Raw genomic sequence first — 23097 nt, 5'->3', positions numbered from 1 at the left:
GAAGTTATGCAGTATAATTTGAAATTGAAATGCTATGTGGCGCTGAAGTTGTTAAAACACGTTGTAAACGACTAGACCGGTTTCGAACACGTGCCCAATTTACAACATTTTTTGTTTGAAAAACTTTTCTCTTAAATCCATAGATTCAGAGAAAAACGTATTTCAAACATTTTTTTAGTTTTTCAAAAATCTATGGTAGGGGATGTTAAAAATCTGCAGTTAAGCTTCCCTCATCACCCCTAACATATGGAAAAAAACATCAATCGGTAGGTAAGGATTTTCAAATAAAAATACAAATTGACTGTACTACTAGTCATCACATCCTGTAAACTCATCACGCAAATTTCCTGCCCGTTTACCAGACAGATTTCGTGGAATTAGAACTAGTGTATGCTTAATAAACAAACATGACGTTATAACTATCTTGTTAAAAATAAAAACAAAATACAAAAATAAAATATCGATCTCATCATTTTGCTACCTAAGAAATAAAATATATTCTGTTAACCAACGTATGAGTACTCTCATTATTTACAGCTTATCAACCGTTGACCGTAGAAGAATGATATTAATCAAATGTTCCTACTCTTAAAATGATATATTTTTAATGTGTCCCAATGTTAAAAGAGTAAAGTTATGATACACAATTTCAATGACCATTAAGATTAATTTTCTTTATCCGGAGGTGTACGGGTTCCAATCCCGTTCAGGCATGAGATTTTCACACGCTTCAAATCATTAATCTCATCCTTTGAATTCTAACGGTGGTCGCGAAGGTTATAAAAAAAGACCTTTAAGAACAAAATAATATTTCAACGTTAAAAAAAAAAATACTTGAAAAAAAATTGGCGGTTGCGCCTATCTGAAAATTGTTTATTTTTCGGTGTGAGAGTACTTCAGCTGTACTGTAGTTCAGTTATGAAACCAGATGTGAAATGTTATTAAATGGTGTACCATAATTGTTAGGATTGAGGATGCTTGTACATTTTTATCAAAATTTTATTTTTTCCTTGTTTTTTAAAAGGGTATGTCAAAACCCATTTACTGTTTGCATTTAGAATTTGTGACTTGGATCCTCATGAATACTTTTGGTGGGTTTTCCTACTGAAGAAATAGATCGTTTGGCGGTAAAATTTGCTTTATTTAATTTTTAAACGTATTTTATCGTTGTCATACTTTACAGTATTAACTCCCGGTGTATTTTATTTTTCGTTTGTGGTTAGGATAAACCATAAACAAATTAAATGGTTTTCGTTTCTTGCGTTACGATAAGGTGTTTTTTATTTTTAATTCGTTGTTTATACTTTCCTAATGTTCGTTGTTTATAACTCTAGACTTACGCTGCAAGAATGTGTGGTTTTCAGTCAAAAAATGGGGTACGGGTTGGGTTTTTTCATCTCTCGACATTCATTACCCGTGGACTCTCCCTTCAAAAAAAGAAATAAGGATAATGTTCATATGTACGTGTGTTGAGGTGTTTGAAGCCTGGTTATACCAATTTTGTTGAAAATTGTACAGAATTTGGTGTACACTGAGTGAGCTGTGAAGGTTTCCCACCTGTCTGCCAACCGAACTGTGATCTGGCCCTTGCCGTGACGGGTTAGCGAGATTTGTTCTACTATCTAACCAGATGATATCATCAGGTTACTAATAACGCATTTGGATATAAATTGCAAACACAACAGATTAGTATCTAGACACAACAGTTGGGGAAGGGTAAAAAACTTCAGCTTATGTATATTGGAAAATATGTTATCTCAATTTTGACGTCAGTATATCCAGGGATGGGGTCAATTTTCTCAAAATTTTGCAAACATTACGCCACTTGATATTAAGCTCTGTACGTGCATGTGTCCATGCTTATATTAGTAAAAAAAAATATTCCAAAATTCCTTCCGTTCCCCAAAAATTTAAAACGGCTGTCTTTATTTATTGCGTATTTTTCAACTCATTTTATTTTATTTTTTCGTATCTTCCTAGGCATAATAAAGAAGTGGACGTGAACCAACAAAAATACTTTGCAGCATCAGGTTGGGGGGGGGGGGGCAATCAAAATTTAAAAAGTTTTTTCTTAATTTTTTAATTTATTTATTTAAACTTTACACAATTAAAAGTTTAAATAAATGAATGTTTAATTATATTACAATAAAATTGATACTTAACTCCCTACCACCAAAAAAGAAATTATACGTAGTTTTTTTATTGGTCATACATTTTTCAGTGGAATTTTTTTTTAGTTCTTACTATTTAACTTAACAAGCATAGAAAAAAAAAAAATTCTTGGAAGGTGATTTTGGATAAAATAACGATTTTTTCTCTTATTTTTCAACTTTTTTATTTTTATTTAAAGATATAATGATTTTACTGTAAAATTTAATCATAAATTCTTTCCACCCCAAAAAAGAAGTCTTAGTTAACTGTTTTGATGTATCATTTCTCCACTATATAGGAACAATTAACCAATGCCAGGAAAGTATTTGTTGTCGGCGTTTTTGGTACATGAAATTTTTTTTATCGTTCTGTAGACTTTGGTTTTAAAAATGTATGTGCATATTCTGTATTAACAAGATTACTCGTGTTTTATTTGAAGCGCGTATTATTACGACGCGATAACTATATTGAATAGTAAATACGTTTTGATAGACGTGTTTAACAGTCGATTGTGGTATTAGTCTAGCGATGTATGTTTTAGAATGAATGACTTGACTCCTTATAACAACTATACACGTGACTTTGTATTGTTTGTCGTTAGTGAATAGTTGGGTGATCTCACCGGTTTAATGAATGAAACGTCTACTGCTAGACTGTCAGACAGGCCCAGACCCTTCCTTCTCTTTCTTTTTCAATGTCTTCTTAATTTACACTCCCTCGTAATAAACTTTATTTATCTGATTTTAAGACAGGCGCGTTTTTAATTTCTTATTTATGTGTAAAATAATTTTCCTATTTTTTAAAATTTTATTTTAAATTTACCACGTAGTCAAACAAAATTTGTGAATCCAAAACTTTGATATTCAATTTAAAATTATTAGCTACTCTGCGCTTTAAATTTCTTATTCATTAAAGAAAAAGAAAACATATTTTTTAATAAATCCTTGAATATAATTTTTTAATAAATCCTTGAATATAGATATCAATTAGGCCTTTATTTATTTATTAATTTCCCTCCCCCCGAAATTGGCCAACTGGACCACGGGAAATGCAACTCAATTTTATTTTGTTAAATTTTCTTTCTCACTTTCATTATTATCTAGCTCTTTATTTTTTCTTATATGCAGGTGGGTCCTGATATTTTTGGTTTTTTTCTTTGGTTACCTCATCATAATTTTTTTTCTTTTGCTTAAAGTTTTACTATCCAGTATTAATTACATTTTTACTTCCTGGTACGAAGTATTGTGATTGCGTAAAATTTTGGTTTTCAGGTTTCAAAGGAAATATCCATTTTAATCATCCCTGAATCCGTTTTGACTAGTTTCGGCGTACGTACATCTGTATCTTACAAACTAAAAAACGATTAACCTAGCCGTAGGATGTTGCAATTTTGGGTTTAGGACTGTTGTAACATCTAGTTGTGCAACCTCCCCTTTTGATTGCAATCGACAGAACAAAGTGTTCAAAAAAAGCCTCCCCCCAAAAAATTGATTTGGATTTTTTCTTAACTGCAGTTAAGCCCTTATTGAGAACTTTTCAACAATATATCATAAGAGGTACTTATTTTGGTTTTAGTTATAGACAAGTAAAGGTTTAATTAATGAAATATTTGGATCTTATAAGGGGGAAGTCACATCTGTTCGAATCAGACTTCTCCGTTTTTTTTAACTCTTTATTTATTTATTTAAATATATCGATTTATTAATTAACCTCTAAATGTAAAAAAAAAAAAATCGATAAATAATAATTCAACAATAACAATAAAAAAGAAAAAATATCATAAATAATTTATGAAATAACGCCGCGTTTTAATAATAATAATTCCGGCCTCCATGGAGCTAGTGGCAGCGTCTCTGCCTTTCATCCGGGAGGTCCCAAGTTCGAATCCCGGTCAGGCATGGCATTTTCATACACTAAAAAATTCCATTTCCATATCCCATGCACAAGCTTCAAGCTTGTGTGGCGATATCAAGCACAAAAAAATAGAATTTTATATGTCAATTTTCAAAAAAAAAGGGTATGTAATTTAAGGCGTACAAGGAAGTCAATGTAGTGCCCTCTTTAATCATTTCACTCTTGTATTTTCTTGTTACAAATTTTCAAAACATTTTTAGTAAATCTTCCAGAATTCATTGTCATGAAGTGTTCTTTAAAACAGATTCTCCTTTTCAATCTAATAATTTAACTGTTTTGTTTGCCCTGAGTTTCCCATTTATATCCAGTCATACCTTTTATTATTATTATTATTATTATTTTTTGTGATTTATCATATCAGGAGCGATTATAATTATTCAACAGCATAGCACACACAAAAAAAAGAAGTGAAAGTTATTAATATTGAATCTTATTTTGAATACCCGTGGTAGTATTATCTGTCTTCCATTCTTTGAGAAAAAACTGTGGCGAATAAATGTACTTCTTAAATTTATTGATGATTTCTTTAGTACAATGAAACTTTTTCTCTTAGAAACTTAATTAAGCTCTGAACTCATTGAAATCTGATTGATTGAGATGAGGACTATTAAGAGGATACTCCACTTTTGTTTTTGAATTTTACCATGGTCATGAGTGGTGACTCGGCTTTTTAAATTATCTATAGGACAGCTGTCTGTCTGTTTTTACCTTGCCGTTTAATAAATTGGAGATTCCTTTTTTTTAAATTACGTTTTAAAGGACATTTTATATCCCAAAATAATAGATTTTCCTTCTGAAGTAACCATTTTATCATGTTTTAATCATAACTGCGTCAATGCTCTTTATTTTCAGAGTTAAAAGTGATGTACCCAGGTTTCATCAGTAGAACCCACCCGACCGGATTGGTCTAGTGGTGAACGCGTCTTCCCAAACCAACTGATTTGAAAGTGGAGAGTTCCAGCGTTCAAGTCCTAGTAAAGTCGGTTATTTTTACACAGATTAGAATACTAGATCGTGAATACCGGTGTGTTTCGGTGGTTGGGTTTCAATTAATCACACATCTCAGGACTGGTCGAACTGAGACTGTACAAGACTACACTTCCTTTACACTCGCACATATCATCCTCGTTCATCCTCTGAAGTGTTATCTGAAAGGTAATTACCGGAGGCTAAACAGGAAAAAGAAAGGTTTCATCAGTAGAGGTACTACATTGTAGAAAATCATCGATCTTCATGCTGATTTCGGATGGGCTAACTTAGACGCATTTCCGCTTTTTTTTATCTGTTAAACATTGTTTCAAGTTTGTTAGGGAAAGTATTTATCATCTATTCCGAGTAAGGAACCAGAAGTAAATCCTATTTCAAAAAACTAAGATGGGTATTCAGCGACAACCGTCAATAAAACGTACATATACATAAAAACACATGCACTAAATAAGACCACAAAAATTCAAGTGATCGCGTAGATCTAATGAAAAAAAAAAAACAAAAATTGACAGCATCATTAAGCAATAGACAAAGATAAATAAGTAACGTAACAAGCACCTTAGAGATAAATGATAAGAAGATAGGCTAGGCTCCTCATCAAGGCGTCGAAAGGTTCTAATCACATATGTGATACTGAACCAACTTAAGAGCCACTCAATCCCCCAATTCCAGCACCTATAGGCGTTTCAGTTGCAATTGCTGTTTTTAAGATGCGTTGTTAAAAACAGTTATTGCAGTTATTGTTTTTAAACGTTGCATATCCTATTTCCTATTTCAAAACCCTTTAACTTTTATATTTATTTGTATTAATACGTTGCTTAGATCGGTAGATAGACAGCATTTAAGACAAAAGTGATCTTTTCTCTTTAAAATGGGATATTTCAGTTCAGAAAAATCGTAGAGAGACAAATAAAACAAGAAATTAAAGGTAATGTCTTAAGCTTTTAAACTATTTTAATGCAGTTTACTGAAAAAATCTAGTTTCCCCAATGCGCTCGATCAAACACGAAGAAAAAATCGAATTTGTAAAACCCTTTCTTCTTACTGATTTTTTTTTTAAATTTTGATTTTTGAGATCTGAAGTATACTGTGAAAAAATAGATTATTCAAGTTTTAATTTTTTTTATTCCGCTCTATGCCTCTTGATTGCAAAGTTAAAGTAGTTTGAATACTATCACTTTTTATCATAAAATATAGGTGTCCTTTTAATTTTTTGTACTAGTGTAGTAGGTATTTAATTTTATTTTGAAATATCAGGAAAACATATTTCTTGCCTTCTTTTTTAATCAGCCACAGCTATCCTGGACCACTTGAAACCCCCCCCCCCCAATCTTCTGTGGTCCTCTAAACCCCCCCCCCACCCTAAGGCCTCCAGCGCCTACGAGGGAGCGGTATCGCTCACTTTGAGAACGAATTTTCTAAACTATTTTATTTCATTTCGTATTGATATTTGAGAATTAGTTTTTTCTGTATGTAAGAAATTTATACTGCTGTTACACACTGCAATAGAAAAGTAATATTACACTTATACTTCGGGAAGCAAAAAGCATTTATATCTTTTTTTAAAAAAGTAGTGGGGTGAACAGATGAGAGGAGGAGACATTACTTTTTCTGTTTCGAGTCAGGAAAGTAGCATAAATATACCCGGCTTTGTAGGGAAAGTTACGTAACTTTGCCGGCTTCTTTTGTTGTTAAAATTTTATAATCCAATTTTCTTTTTTCAAAAAGTTTAACGGGCGCTTTCGTAATCTACTTTTTTTTGAAAAAGAAAAATAAAGTTTTATTTAATTAAAATATTATTGAAGGGCATTAATTGATTACTTGTTACGTATTTAAATGTTTATTAAAAACTGTCTATCTAATGATACGCCCGGCTTGTTTGTTGTTTCTCAGTCGTGGGAACGTCACCCTCCTCACTGTGATTCCATCTCGCTTGCTCGTTTTACTCTTTCTTCATTTCAAGGCTATTTTGTATAATATAACTTCAACTAAAGCTATGCGTGTGGTGCGGCCGGTATAGATTAATGAACTCTAAATTACTGTGAACTTAACCTTGTGTACTCGGTGAATTTGTCGTGTTGTTTTTTTTTTGTTTTTTAAGTATTTTAACTTAGAATTTAATTTTAAATATATTATATTAAAATATTTTGTTTTATCGCAACACAGGTAACATTAAAGAACAAAATATAAATGTTTCATCCTTCTGTGTTTACCAGTATTGTCGTACGCCTTGTTTCTTTATTGACGTCAGCGTAAAAGAACTTTTTCTTACTTATATTTAAACGATGCCATTTCTTGAGGTACAAAGATTAAAAAAAATTACTATTTTTAATTTGTTAAACGTACATACCAGATAAACATTTTTACGTTTAAACAATAAATTAACAATCTCTTTATTCCCCTAAGTAAGTTTTAATTAATTATTTCTTATTTTCTTTTCTTTTTAGATTATTAAATACTTCATATTTAATAAAACTACCAACCCCTACATCCTTTCCTTTTTTGTTTTTCTCGTATTTATCAGTTTTTCGTTGTCCTTTATTCTTTTTTAAAATTATGTAGTAAAGACTGACGACTTGAATACATTTCCCGGTTCAATCTGTACATTTTTTAACACCCTATTAAATGTGTAAAATTTATAAATTAAGAGTTTGACGTACTGTCAGATATTTTTAATTGTATCCCTAAGTATGCAACACTACCTCAACACTCCTGTAATATATAGATTTGAATAAATAAATTCACGTTTTTTTGTTCGTTTTTTTTTAAATTCATAAAAATGTAATTAATTTTAGCTATTAAATAAGAAAAGTAAATATATCAAAAAATTTTTTTTAATGTACTGCACCCAAGGTGAGGTATCTTTCACTCGTTAACCAATTGTAATCTAATATTTAGATGATAGCCAGCTTCCGTGGCGCGAGTGGTAGCGTTTCATCCGGAAGTCCCGGGTTCGCATCCCGGTCGGGCATGGCATTTTCACCTGCGCTACAAATCATTCATCTCATCCTCTGAAGCAATACCTAACGGTGGTCCCGGAGATTAAAATAAATAAACATATAATATTTAAATGACATCCGGTTTCCGTGACGCGAGTGGTAGCGTCTCTGCCTTTCATCCGGAGGTGTCCCGGGTTCGAATCCCGGTCAGGCATGGCATTTTCACACATGCTACAAATTATTCATCTCATTCTTTGAAGCTCCCAGAGGTTAAAAATAAATAAATGACCGATGTACCCCCAATCAGAAATCTTTCAAAGTTTCATGTAAGTCTGAAAATCCATTCTGATGATATAAGGAAAAATATTGACAAGAAAGCCATCAAAAATTAATAAATTGAGTTAGAATGAAATTACCCAAATGTATAATTATTATACTATACTACTAAAAGGGAATCGTCTAATTAGTACAAAAATGTATGTGGCTTTAAGAAAATACAAAAAAAAAAAAAAAAACAGAAAAAAAGGGGTTTTCTCTATACCTTTGGAGAGATTTTAAATGAGACTGAACACCATCAGAAAGCATCTTAAGCTACCAAGGACGTATTTAAATTACTACGCAAATGCAGTTTACCAATAGTTTTGTGTAAATTTTGAGATACGAGACCAATTAGGTCTTATCTCTTTGTCCACCCACGGGCATCGTTACCAAAATTAAAACTATAAATTTCTTTATATACAGAAATTAATATATCAAAATTTAATCCAAATCTGTTCACCCAGTTTTGTAGATGTTAAGCAAAAAAAGGCCAAATGATGTTTATACATCTTAACAAGTTTTTTTTTTTTAATTAGTCATGAAAAATTAATTTCTTTTAAAACTATCGATCGTGAAAATGTTAACTATTAGTATAATATTTTCCCGTATACACTTTTAAATAAATAACCGGATAAATAAAAAAAATAAATTGAAAAAAAAATATTACAAATCTCATCTCGAAAAATATTTCTATAAGATTCTTTGTTGAAATTAATATAACGTTAAAAAATATATATATATACATAGTGATCGATGTAGAGGTACATTTTTATAACGCTTTATAAAAAATAAGAAACTTGCAAAATCGTACTCCATTGTTCTGATTAATAATTTTGTACTTTTTTGTATTAGATGTTGTTTAAGGTAGTTTAGTTATAGAAAGGACAAAGGATTATAAATAATTCCATTAGTTTACGCGTGTTTGCGTGCGTGCGTAGTATACCACCACGGTTAGGTGGATATATTATGGTGGGAGAAGTGCGCTGTGCACATTCCTGGCGCGTTTTCTTCGTCTGGCATGGAAGGGACCTCGGACCGGATGGATCCGACGGATAGATCGACGGACGGACAATGTCGAGAGGTTGAACGGGGCGAGGTGAGCCGCGCACAACAACGCGTGTTGTTGCTTTCTTTCTGTCGGTTGTGTAGTGGGGGTATTTTATACCAGACAGACTAAGAATACGAAGCAAAAAACATGTATCGGTTGGACTGGGTTTATTAAATGCAACATTATTCTGTCGATGAAAAACTGCACCGAGCCGATTATCTTTATTTATTTATTTATATTTTTGTTACTTAATTAGACTATTGCAAAAATTTGATTAAGATCAGGTCGTCTATGTAAAATCATTTTATTTAGGAATTCATTAGCTATAAATATCCGAAAGTGCTGGTCACATTAAAAAGAATTAAATTATACAAACTCCGGTAATTTTAATTCATGTTAATATGGGTAAATCTATTCTGGCCGTATATTGCTTAACGCCCGTAAGTATTATAGTGTCAAAAAAAAAAAAAGATTTCGTTTAACGCTACTCTTTGTAGTCTTATAATGATGCTTTTATTGCCATTTTTAAAAAATTATCTATCGAAGAATTAAAAAAAAATTCCTCAAATATATTTAAAATTAAATAAAAGATTTTCTTTTACAGAAATTTTGCCAATGAAATTTTTAAATAATACTCCTTAAGAAATTATCAAAGAATCCCAATTTTTATGCATCTAGTTCAACTTGCATGTGTGCTCAAATATTTTTTTATTAACTCCTGGATTACGAGTATTTGTAGTTATACCGGGTGATTCAAAAAGGACTTTACAAATTTAAAAGCATATAAAAATTTATTGAGTAATTTAAAGATTCGGTTGAGTTCTTATTTCATACAGAAATACATCAAGTTTTTCCCGCAACATTCACTTTGGTTGGATATGGCTCCATGCTTAATGCTTCATACATCCCACCTGAAGTTGATTCCATTCCAGACTATAATCGGAAAATCTGGCGTTGTCAATGCAGCTGCGGCGTTAATTCGAAGTGTTAGCACAACAAGATCGGCAGGCAAATCGGTACATAAAATTGATTTTTAATGAACCACCACAAGAAAATATCTAGCTGGTTCAAATGTGGGGAGTTAGCTGGCTGTGTGATTGGATTTTCACGACCGAACCACCGACCTGGGAATCTAGTATCAAGAAAATCTCTTGATTTCTAGCTGGTACTGAAGTAAGCCACTGGGTCGGTCTATTGGTGAACGCGTTTTCCCAAATCAGCTGATTTGGAAGTCGACAGCCAGCGTTCAAGTCCTAGTAAAGTCGGTTATTTTTACACGGATTTGAATACTAAATCGTGGACACCGGTGTTCTTTGGTGGTTGGGTTTCAATTAACCACACATTTCAGGAACGGTCGACCTGAGACTGTACAAGACTACACTTCATTTTTCACTCGTACATATCATCCTATTTCTCCTCTGAAGTGTTATCTGAACGGTAATTATCGGACTAAACAGGAAAAAGAAAGGTGGTACCCCGTCTTGCCGACAGTAGTAGCGCCCATCCTAGTCATCATCGTTTAACTGAAGAATTAAGGAATTTTGAAGCATATCCAGATAAACGATACCGTTTACGGTTGTCTCTTGAAAAAAAAACGTGCAGTAGGGTCTGTTTGCTTAGGGCATAAAAAAATTGACCTTACGGCTATCACAAATGAGCTCGAAAGTTTTATGAGGATTTTCGCTACCCTATTCGGCAGTTACGGGTGTTCACCTTGCCACTGATGTGAAATTTTTGACTCATAACCTCAAATTACGTAGTGTAAAAATGTATCGTCTGCAATTCTAGCCATCATTTCTACAGATGACTGCAGCCGAACAACTTTATCGTAAAATATAGTGTTGAACCAGGTTATTTTGTACGTCTTCAAGAGCAATTCATGATACGCTCCAAAAAGTCGTTAGTGGAATACCAGTCTCACTTGACACGTCGAGTTGATTTCTTTGAACTACGTGCAGAACTTTCTCTTGAGTTGTTACCCAGCAGCTTCAGGGCCGCGTGGGCGTCCGGGAGATTTTGTATGGTTTACAGAACAAACTCTGTCAACGAAGGTTTGGTGTCCAGAACAAATTTTACGCCTAATACCGTACGCTACGAAAATTACGTTGCTGCAGTTATCGATTGCAAAGCCAACAGAAGGTTCCGCACCAGTAAATGTATCCATTTTAACAACATTGCTGACAGCGCTGGTAGCTGAATTATGTACTAATGAACTACAAGAGTCAAATCTTGGTATGTTTTGCTATGAAATGACACACCTCAACCGAATCAGTAGAGGTTATTTAAATTAAATTTTTTATGCGTTTTTAAGTTGTGAAGTACTGTTTGAATCAGCCGGTATTTAATATCTTAATGTATTTACATAGGGAATATCATAAACTCTATGATAGGCGTGTGTAAAAAATGCCATGCCTGACCGGGATTCGAACCCGGGACCTTCGAATGAAAGGCCGAGACGCTACCACTCGCGCCACGGAGGCTGGCAGGAGGATTTTCTTAAGTCTTTTATCACACGCCCTTAAAATGTGTCTTTTGAAAGTCCTTATACATTTTTTGTCCTAGTTTAGCATTTTCCGGAGGGGAGGGAGACGAGTTTATATTAAGTGTGTCGTTCTTTAAGAGGATTTTCCTTAAACGTTTTTGCATTTTTAGGTTTCTTTTGAAAAAAAAAATATTTTGATCATTGTTGAACATCTGTATGAATTTGAGTAATTTTTTCGATCGAACGGCATAATTTTGGATTTGTAGATAGGCTTTTTTCTTGTATATGTTTTGTGTTAAGACTAGGTCGTTCCATCCTATAATTCTTCCTAGATATTTGAATTCTTTTCAGTCTTTAAAAAGTTAAAACTGTGATTCCCAAGCTGCGCCGCGGCCTCTGCAGTGGCCCCGCGAAATATTGTAAAAGCTTCATAATTCATTGAGGAAGATATTTAATATTATTAATTTAACGTTTAGTAATATTAAATTTAAAAAATCATATAGATACGACTTATATTTATTTTTGTCTCGTAAAACAAAAATTGTACGTCTGCCTCATTTTTTCTTCTGCTGTTTCTTGAAATAGAACTGTTTATTATAATTATTTTGTATTTTTCGAATCGCACAACACGATAATCAAAATCATCTTAGATTTGTTATTTTATAAACTAAAGTATTATTTTAATTTTATTATTTTAACCGCTCTAAGATTTCCTTTTATTTTTTTGTTGCAGGTTGCAAGATCAAGGCTTTAAGAGCAAAGACTAATACGTACATAAAGACACCGGTACGAGGGGAAGAGCCGGTTTTTGTGGTAACCGGTAGGAAAGAAGACGTAGCCAAAGCAAAAAGGGAAATATTATCTGCAGCCGAACACTTTTCACAGATTCGTGCGTCGAGAAAGAACAATCTATCCGGAGGACCAGGATCGTTGTCTCCTCCCGGGCCGCCCGCTAACGTACCCGGACACGTTACCATCCAGGTACGAGTTCCGTACAGAGTCGTCGGGTTGGTTGTCGGGCCTAAAGGAGCTACCATCAAGAGAATTCAGCATCAGACTCATACTTACATAGTGACTCCATCCCGAGATAAGGAACCGGTATTCGATGTCACCGGATTACCAGAGAGCGTCGAAGCCGCTAAAAGAGAGATAGAAGCCCATATCGCCGTAAGGACCGGAACCGGTACGGTTCCGGATTCCTTGTTTGCAGCCGACGCTTCATCTTTCTTGAGTAATACGCCGCAAAATCTATTGAACGATCTTTACAAATCTGGCATCGGAAGTCTGTTCAGTTACATGGATAATCTTTTGACCGACAATACCACCGTTGGCGGTTTGTCTTCCTCGTCGGACTTCTCTGCTGGTAGTTCGGGTTGCAGCTCGGCCTCTTCTAGTTCTTCCGCATCGGGTACAACAGGACTTGCCGATCTCGGTTCTATTTGGAGTATGTCACTCGATAGGGACGAAGGGATCGGTGAATCTCCGTCGTTCGAAACCGCAACGGCATCTTCGAGCATCTGGTCGTTCCCGTCTACGACTAGGCCTTCGCCGCCTCAGAGCGCATCGCCTGCTGAATCTATTACTGGAGGTAAAAGAGAATGCGTCGTTTGCGGTGAACGTGAAGTTACAGCCGCTCTAGTACCCTGCGGTCATAATTTTTTCTGTATGGATTGCGGTGAACGTCTTTGTCAAGCGTCTGAACCGACTTGCCCTGTCTGCACGATGCCGGTTTGTCAGGCGATACGAATCATCTCTTAATTTTCTTACGCGTCAGTCGTAGTCCTTTCGACTTTTGGACGTTTCCATGTCGTGTTTTTAATTGTTAGTAATCATTAGAAGTTTATATTTAAAGTACGACGTTCAGACCTCATTTTTTATATAAATACCTCTTGTTAAATTTAATGAATAAATAATGGACAGAACTTCTGGTGATTATCTTTCATAAGGATTTGTTTTTTCATTGCAGTGTTATTATTATTATATATCGCCTAACCAAAGTATGTAAATAACGAATGGAAACGAATCAAAAGTCGAAGCTGATAAAAATAATTTTATTAATATATAAATTTATATTATATTAATATCCTCCTCACAGAATGTGGCCAGTTCCCCCCATTCGTAATGTAAGATTGAAAGATTTATCTTTTATTATTATTCATATATTATCTCTGTTTACAACGACATTTATTAAATTATTCGTGTGTATTATTATTTTTATTGATGTTGGATTTATATTATTGTTTTCTTTTTAGTTTATAAATAAATGATTGATATTGTTTTTATATTTTTGTACATTTATTATTATTTTTTCTTTTTTATTAAGATTTGGTTTATCATATATATATATTTTTTTTAATAATTTTATTGTATTATGTGTGTCTGCGAATAGTTTTATCATTATTTCAGTAATTTTTTTTTAGGTATTAATTATTGTTTAATAATTCATAATTTGTATTTATAATAATGATACATTGCTCATGATTAGCGCATTTAAATAAAAAAAAAAAAAAAAAAAAAAAAAAAAAATGGTGCGATATTCTGTGAGATTCCTAGCCACTACACTACCACAATATATATGTATATATATATATATATATGCATATTTTCAATTAATTTAACTTCAGTATGCTTTTTTGTATAAAATATAATGCAGTGGTTCCCAAACTTTTCCGAGACGCGGCACTTTTTTCAATGAAAATATTTCAATGGCGCCCTACCCTAAGTAAATTATGACTACTTGTAAGTAAGAGTTAAAAATAAATAAAACACTTATATCTTTTCTTTTTTTTGCTTTATTAACATTAAATTAATAATTATAAATGTCTTGGTTCAATTAATTATGGAGCTTTTAGACAATATTTCGCGGCGCCCCTATGAAGAGGCCGCGGCTCCCAGGGACGCCGCGGCGCACGGTTTGGGAATCGCTGATATGTGTAAAGTAGTTTTATTTAATTCTTTCTTCATTAAATATAACCAAAGTTATTTTTCTATTTTTTTAAATTTTATTTTCATTTACCCCTCATTTTTCTTATAATAGCAATTACCTGTAAAAATTAATTAAAAAAAAATTATCAGTTTTATAAATAATGAATTTAATTAAAATTTTTAAAAATTAACGCAATTTTTCAATATAACAAAATATTGTTCCAAAAATGCTCTGCATGTTACTATTATTTTTATTATTGTTATACTAAAAAAAAAAAAATAGAATTAAATAGCTGACAATTGTAAATAAATACATTTCTTATATACATAAATATATATATATATCTATATTTTATTACAATAAAAAATATATATATTATAACTGTATGGTATTGAAAATAATAATAATAATAATAATAATAGTAATAATTATATGCATAACAAAGAATAAAATAGTTAACTGAATGAACAGACAAAGGGTAAAAAAAATTTTAAAAAAACAAAAACAAAATGAAACTAAGAACCATGTTTGAGGAATCTTTTTTTAAAACAAAATTTGTTGAAGAGGGTCCTGGCATTTGACAGGCTGTGATTTATAAAACTGCCAATATATAATTATTAAATATATATATATATATTAATCTAATAGAGAAAATATTTGTAACTTTTCATGTAATTATTGTATGCCTCCCCTTCCTTTCATACAATGTCACTCCCACCGCTGCAAAGTTTTTTCATTTGTCATTTTATTGATTTGATTTTATCTATAATAAATAAAACACTTTTATGAATGGATGATGTTTATAATTTGCAGTAATAAATATATTAATAAAAAGTAATTAATAATTCAATACAACCCAAGTTTTTTTTTTTACCTATTTGTCGTCACATTAATTATTGAATGGAAATATATGATTCGTGTAAATGGTTTTTATTACTACTAAATAAAAAGTAATAATTATAAATAAATAAATAGTATATTATATAACATTATAGTTATGCTTTTATTATTATTATTATAATATATATATATATTTAATTAAAATAAATTAAATTTATATTTATGACTGACATCGCTCTGCTGGTAAACCATTCCTTCTTGTTATAATTCGTAAATTATATTTAGATTTGTAATTAATAATTGTAAATTGTATGTTAATTATTTATAATTATAATATAATGTAGACTGCAGTAGAGCTATATATTATGTAGTATAATTATAACAATCTTTATATAATATTTAACACATATCTGAAATAATAATAATTTGTTATTCATTAATTTTATGTATATACTTAAAGAAAGGAAAATTATTTATATTAAATTCTGTTGTTTTTATTTTTTAATTGATTTTTATATATTTATTGTGATAAATGTATGTTTATAATTAAAATTTATTCATAAATAAATTTATTAATAATTATTACAAATATTTGTTGTCTGGATTTGTTTCAAATCTTATTTTTAATTTTTTTATTTTCATCTTGGTTGTATTATCTTTGTGGATATTATATTTGTTTATTTTTATAAGTAAAGTAAATAAATATTTTAATACTAATAAATATTAATATTTAATAATAATATATAAAAATTGTACATTTAATCTTTCCTGGGTTTTTTTAAAAATTATTTAAGAAAAAGTCTGCTTGAATTAATTACCCTTATTAAATCGCTTTTAAAAAAAGAGGGAGAATAAACAATCGGTAACTGTAATATTAATAATAATAATTAGTAAATATGTTGCGAAATATTTGAATATAAATTTTTTATTTTGTCTTTTAACATTTCTTTTTTTATATATGACTTCTGGAAATGAAAGTAAAAAAAAAAAAGGTATATATTTGATCATTTGTAAATATATTTTTTTATGTTTCTGATTAACTTTGACACTGTTAAGATAACTTCTTTCTGTTTCTTATCATCCTTTCCCAAAAAGTTTTTAATTTTCATGAAATTACATTTTTTCTGAAAGGGATCTTCAGATCAAATTTCTAAGCCAACCTAGGCTTTAATTACTGAATTATTAAAATATAGCAAGATTGTTCTCTTAGTAAAACCTTCAAATTTATTTTTTTATACCTTGAATTTATCATCTTGTACTCCATTTGCATTTCTTTTTCTCTTTACTATCTTCATTATCTGTTTTTCCATGTGGAAGAAAGTTTGTTTTACTTTGTTAATTTATTATCATTCATCCTTGATCTAGATGCATCTCCATAAAAGTTAATTCTATGTGTGTTTTTGATCTCATTACAATTATTTTACATTAGAATTCATAAAAGTTCTTTGAATTTGATCTCGAAAGATTACCTCAATGTTTTTGGTCAGATGTAAAATATTTTTGAGAATTGTTATCCGGTTTTTTCAAGATCTTTTAATGCTAGTTTACATCCAGACAAAAAATTTCCAAATTGTAATTTGATGTAAAGTTGTTTCATTTACGATTTTAATATATATAAAATTATTTTGTTTAATCAATAAATGTAAATATTTAATTTTTTTTGTAGTTAACTATGCTCAACAAATCTGTATATCAAGCATAAATAAAATTTGTGCATAAACATGTTTATAAATATATGCTTGTTACTTGTAAAAGAAAAAAAATTAATTTGGTTTATATTTTTAGTAATAAAGAAATCCGAGAAAAAACCCACCCCATCAACAACACCACTACCACCACCAGAGCTGATTGCTTGAATTAATTTCATTACCTAATTTTAGATACATGAATTACTGTTATATTTATGTCATAAAAAATAGTTATTTATGGCGTGCCAGTTGATTACCCTCTTCACAGATTTTGTGACTGCTATATATTATATATATATACACATATACATCTAGTAATAAAATAATATAAATATTTGTCCAAATGATAACAGTACCACTACCATCAGTATGACGCTGTTTATTCAAATATTTAAATAAGAAAAATGTAACAAAATGCCTCACTCTTGTGGGGCGCGTGTACACACACACACACACACACACACACACACACACACAGAATCAAATAAAATTAGCATACCTTTATGTAATACATTTTCCAATATTTGTTTTCTTTTTATATGAAAGGAATGTCAACAGAAATACTATTATTATTATTATAAATAGGTGTTTTAAGATTTATTATTATTATTATTGAAAATTATATCATTGTGTTTTATTATTATTATATTACTGGAATAATTATTAGTGTTGTAAATTTTATTAAATTGTATATTATTATTATTATTAAGTAAAAATAATTTAAAAAAGTTTATAGAAATGAGTGTATGGTGCATGTTTTAAAAAAAAATTTTTGTTATGTGTGAAAAATGACGTCATATTATATATATATATATATATATATAGGCAGTCTAGTTTATATTTAAATAAAACAATTTTCATTTTGTTATAATATAAAATAAATAAAAAAATTACAAAAATAAATATTAAGAAAAAAATAAATAGAATATTACAGTTGATATTTTAATAGAAGAATATGTAAAAAAATTATATTTTTGTTGTATTATTTAGCTAGATTTTAAAGGAAAAAAAACAAAATATTTTTAGGCCTAAAATTTCTATTTTATATTGAATTTTTTATGTATTTACGTAAAAAAAATTGTTTTATTTTTTATTTTTTTTTGTTCGTTTAATTTTAGTTTAATATGTTTGTAAAAAGTTATTACATTTATTTTTTTATTAGCTTTTATTTTTTTACAAGAAATTTTGATGAAGCATCATTAAAAAAATAAAGTAAAAAAAAAATGTATATTGAGTACAAGGAAGTGTCGTCCTGGCATGATAGGTTTATTACATTTAAGAAATATAGTGAATTTTATTTTTTCACCCCCTTTTTTTTAATATAGTTTCCATGCCAACGACAATTTTTTCCCTATAAATGATGCACATCTTTAGTTAAATTTGTTGTTATTTATATTATTAATTAATTGTTTGCATTTTTAAGTTAACTATTTATTATTAATTAAATATTTACATCATTATTGTAGGAGTAGGTAGAGATGCAAGTTCACTGTATTAAATTAAAAAAAAATATTGTGATGTATTTTCTACCATTTTTTCTCTTTTTTAAATTGTGGTTAATTTTTTTTGTTAAATATTCACTAAAATGTTGAAATATAAAAATTTACATAAAATTTTTTTTATTGTGAACGGTCATGTTGGATCGATTAATAGGGTATGAAGTAATAATTCGTGTCGTGTTGGATTTTTCCAATTTTATCCTTTTAATTAGCTAATTTATATTCATTATAAATAAAATATAAAAATTATTCATTACTGAAATTATATCTTTATGAAATATATATATATATTTATTGTTTAAAAAAAAATTCTATTTGTGTATCCAATTTTTTGTCTTCCCTTTTTCATTATTTTTCATATTTCATATATTCTGATTGTTGTAACAAAAAAAAAAAAAAAGTTATACAAGTTATGAAATGTTTTCTTCTTTCCTAGTATATTTGAATTATTAAAATTTATTATCATATATTAGGTATGGTGTTTCATAAATGGCGTCTTGTGTTATCGTGTAATAAGTATGATTATATATAACTGTTAACACCCGAAGAGAATGCGCATCAGTGACTCTTGATATGTATAATCGTTTATATTCTTCACTTGTCACATTTTTAATTTATTCATTCTGCTTTAATTTAAAAAAATAAATAAATTTATTTTTAATAAACTATAATTTATTTGAATTAAAAAAAAAAAAATGTTATACTTAAGTTCATGTTTAATTTTTCGTTTTTAGTTTTCATTTAATATTAATTATTAAAAAAAAATTAAGGATGTAAGTTGATAATTCATTAATATGATTGTTAACTTTTTTATGCTTTAAGATAATTTCAGGCGACACGATAAATTTATGTAGTTTTTTTAGTTAAATCTTAATTTTGATTTTAACTGTTTAAAATAAGGTAGTATTTTATTAAAATAAAATAAATTTATAATTTATGAAAATAAAGACTTATATTAATATATGTTAATTTAACGTGTGCTAAATTCTACAAATATGAAGTTATTTAATTAAATGTCCAGTAATATTTAAATGCCCAGTTGAAGATTTAAAGTTTAAAGGAAATGTTCATTAAAGATTTTTATTTTTGATTTTTTTAAATTAAATGGAAATTGTTTTTTGTTTCTTTTTCTCCATTTGTATATTATTGTAGAGTCACTTATGCCAATAAGTTATATTTATTATTAAGAAAGTTTAAAGTTAGTGATGGATATGCTGTATTGATTGTATTCTGCACAACTTTTTTGATTAATTGTAGTAACTTTGAAATATATACACATAATATATGTGCTACCTGTTTGAATTACTCAATCATATTGCATAGCGGTTAGTTTATATCATAATATATATATATATATATATATATATATATATATATATATATATATATATACGATATTCAATTAAGTTGTGTAGTTGTAAAATGTAAGGTGTCACATTTATTTATTCTGTCATAAATTATACTAGTAATTGTGTGTATACATATATATATATATATTTTTTATTTTATTTTATTGCTTGCATAAATTGAATTGTGTGTTAGAGAATTATCCTGATAATAATATTATTATTCAGATTAGTAATTTTGAATGAGCAATAATTTGATCACAGTATCAATAAATTTATAGGTAATTGTTCTGTCCTGAATGATTTTTCTTTTTGAATTCAAAACGTTTTCTCTTAATTCTCTTCATTTATTTGTTTAATATAGAGTTGTGATAATTGGATCTGGATGAGAAGAAATTGGAAAAAATTCATTGCATGAAATAAAACTGAATAATAGTCAGTATTATTGTGTTGTTTAAAAGTATGTGATATTTGATGCTATGAAATTTAAAAAAAAAAAGATCGATGTATGATGGTTTCTTTAACAAAGACATCTCTCCCCGTCATTGACTGAATATTATTTATTATTTTTAATGATGAATAAATGTCTTCTGCAATTTTGATGTATTTTTAATTTTAGTTTAGAAATTATAAAAAAAAATACCCTGTTGTTGGAATCATGGGTTTCTATTCTGCAACGTTGTGGAAATTGGAGAGATCATTGCACTATTACAACTAAAGATTTTTTTTTAATTTTGAAAAATTATTGTTCCCTCTAAAAATGTATTAAAAAAGTATTTTAAGTTTTTGGTTGAATTTTAATTCATCCTGTTCTTTCTGTGAATTAAATCAATTAAAAAACATTTTTTTATTGAAAAAAAAAGAATTTTTATTTGAAATCAATTATAGTGGTTTTCTAAAATAAATCTGAACAATGTTACAAGAGCTGTTTGTCTAATAAGGCAATCAGTAGAATATATAAAATAAAACCAAACAATAACTAGATTACAGGTTTAATTGCAAGTCTCATTTAATTTTAATCAGTGGAAAGCCACAGACGAAACTACACTACCTCTTAGTAACCCATCCAAAACATGTGGTAAGGTTTCCCAATTACTTCAATTTCTAGGAACGCTGTGTTGCACAGATATCTCAAATGAATGAACATGTTAAAAATTAAATTTTTGTTTATCGTTTTTGTTTTGCTTGTTGTTATCGCGACATAAGCTTGAAGCTTGTGCGTGGGATATGGAAATGTAGCTTACAAAGAATGCCATGCCTGACCGGGATTCAAACCCAGGACCTCCAGATGAAAGGTCAAGACGCTAGCACTCACGCCACGGAAGTTGTGGAAGAAGTTGAAATGAAGACACTGTGCCGGTACGGCAGGATCAGTTATACACGAAATACAGTGTGGCACAAGGAAATGGGAAATTTTGAAGTAATTCTAGCATAAATAAAAAAAAAACGAATATAAGTTTTATTGTTAAAGACAAAAAGTAAATTGCGTGCCATTAGTTTTCCCAACACGAAAGTTTCAATTCCTAAAAAGAATATCAATTGCATGATGGCCATTCAAACTTGAAATTCCTGAAAGCAAATACTGAGATTTTGAGATTTTTCATGGACTTTGAAACACATCTATGGGACTACATAGTCATATGGTTTCAGTTACTATACAACTTAAATTTTGCAAGTATGAAACTTCAAATCGCTGTGGAGGATTTGGTGAACAGTTGGTTGTTTGGCTTAAATTTCAAGCTGCTAGGTGTTTCCTTGCCAATCATCATGGGATTCTTTCAATTGAGTCTTCAACTACTTAATATTTTCTGGGGGTTCGTTGAGTTCTTTGACCTTCTGGTGGATTCTTTTGTAGAGCTGAACTTGTCTCCTTGAAATTCTCAATCCATGTATTGATGGTGATGCAAGATTGAACACAAACATGATTTTCTGAATTGTAATGATATTATGTTGGAGTTCTCTTTGAGCAGCACTCACAGTCACCATTCTTGTAAAATTCACGCTGTGTGCTGACCCACTGGTCCACAATTACTAAGTGGCAGGTAGTTGGACACAAAAGATGCCACTCCCATCTTTCTACCAGCTCCTTAGGGCTGCTATACTCTCTTTACAAAATTTCCCATTTCTGTGTACTGACCTGTACAAATAAGGCTGTTTCGATACGGGATGGAAAAGTTATCACATATATAAATTTAGTCTCCTGTTTGAATTTTTTTTACTTCTACAAATAGTCCACAGAAATTCATTTTTTTGAGTTGCAGATGATCCCAAAATTGTTTTTTTTTTTCTATTTTATTTCCTTCTCTTAAAATAATGCCGCACTTTTTTCGTCAACTGAACCCATATTTGACATGCATGCACAATATAATAATAAGTCCTGCCAAATGTTGCCTTACTTGTTGCAACCGGATCAGTTACTGTCACTAGGGTAGCTGAACATGTGGAGCTAACTGGTTATTAATTCAAATAATTAAGTGGATCTGTTTCTCTAGCTCTTGTGTGCAGACAGTCTTAATTCTTTACATAATAAAATATTCATTGTTTATTGTAAAGAGAGAAATAAAGCATAAACCCTTTGCGTGCATCCAGTCCTGCCATTAAATTTACAATTTTTGCAATATTATTTTTTAATGAAAAAAATCTTTAACAATTATTAAAATACTATGGCCAGTTCAGTTTTTTTTTTTTTAAATGGTGATCGAAGATTATTATGTGCTAGTGGGAAATTATACTCAAGAATGATATTGATCTTCTGATATAACAGAATTCTTAAGTCATTTTTTCTATAAGATTAATAAATAAGTTGCTGTTTACATTGCTTATATTTACATTCAGATTCTCCGATCATAACATTTCGATTAAAATTATATTTATTATTTCTAAAATGGAGTTATAAAAAGAATGGTGTATAATGATGTTAATTAATAATGACAGAATATAAAATTGTTTTTTTTTTTTT

At 29.7% G+C, this 23097-nt stretch overlaps 1 protein-coding gene across 1 annotated transcript in view; it reads left to right on the top strand.

Moving 5' to 3' along the window:
- The window catches only part of LOC142318416 (RNA-binding E3 ubiquitin-protein ligase MEX3C), an 82938-nt gene extending 68877 nt beyond the window's left edge, over positions 1 to 14061 (top strand). The window contains exon 2 of the mRNA XM_075355000.1: positions 12573 to 14061. Coding sequence (XP_075211115.1) covers positions 12573 to 13597 — 1025 coding nt within the window. The 3' untranslated portion in view covers positions 13598 to 14061. The remainder of the gene's footprint in view (positions 1 to 12572) is intronic.
- Positions 14062 to 23097: the final 9036 nt, after the last annotated feature.

This window comes from Lycorma delicatula, chromosome 1 (assembly GCF_047948215.1).
Source record: "Lycorma delicatula isolate Av1 chromosome 1, ASM4794821v1, whole genome shotgun sequence".
NCBI lineage: Eukaryota > Metazoa > Arthropoda > Insecta > Hemiptera > Fulgoridae > Lycorma > Lycorma delicatula.
This window is presented reverse-complemented; position numbering and strand designations above follow the sequence as displayed.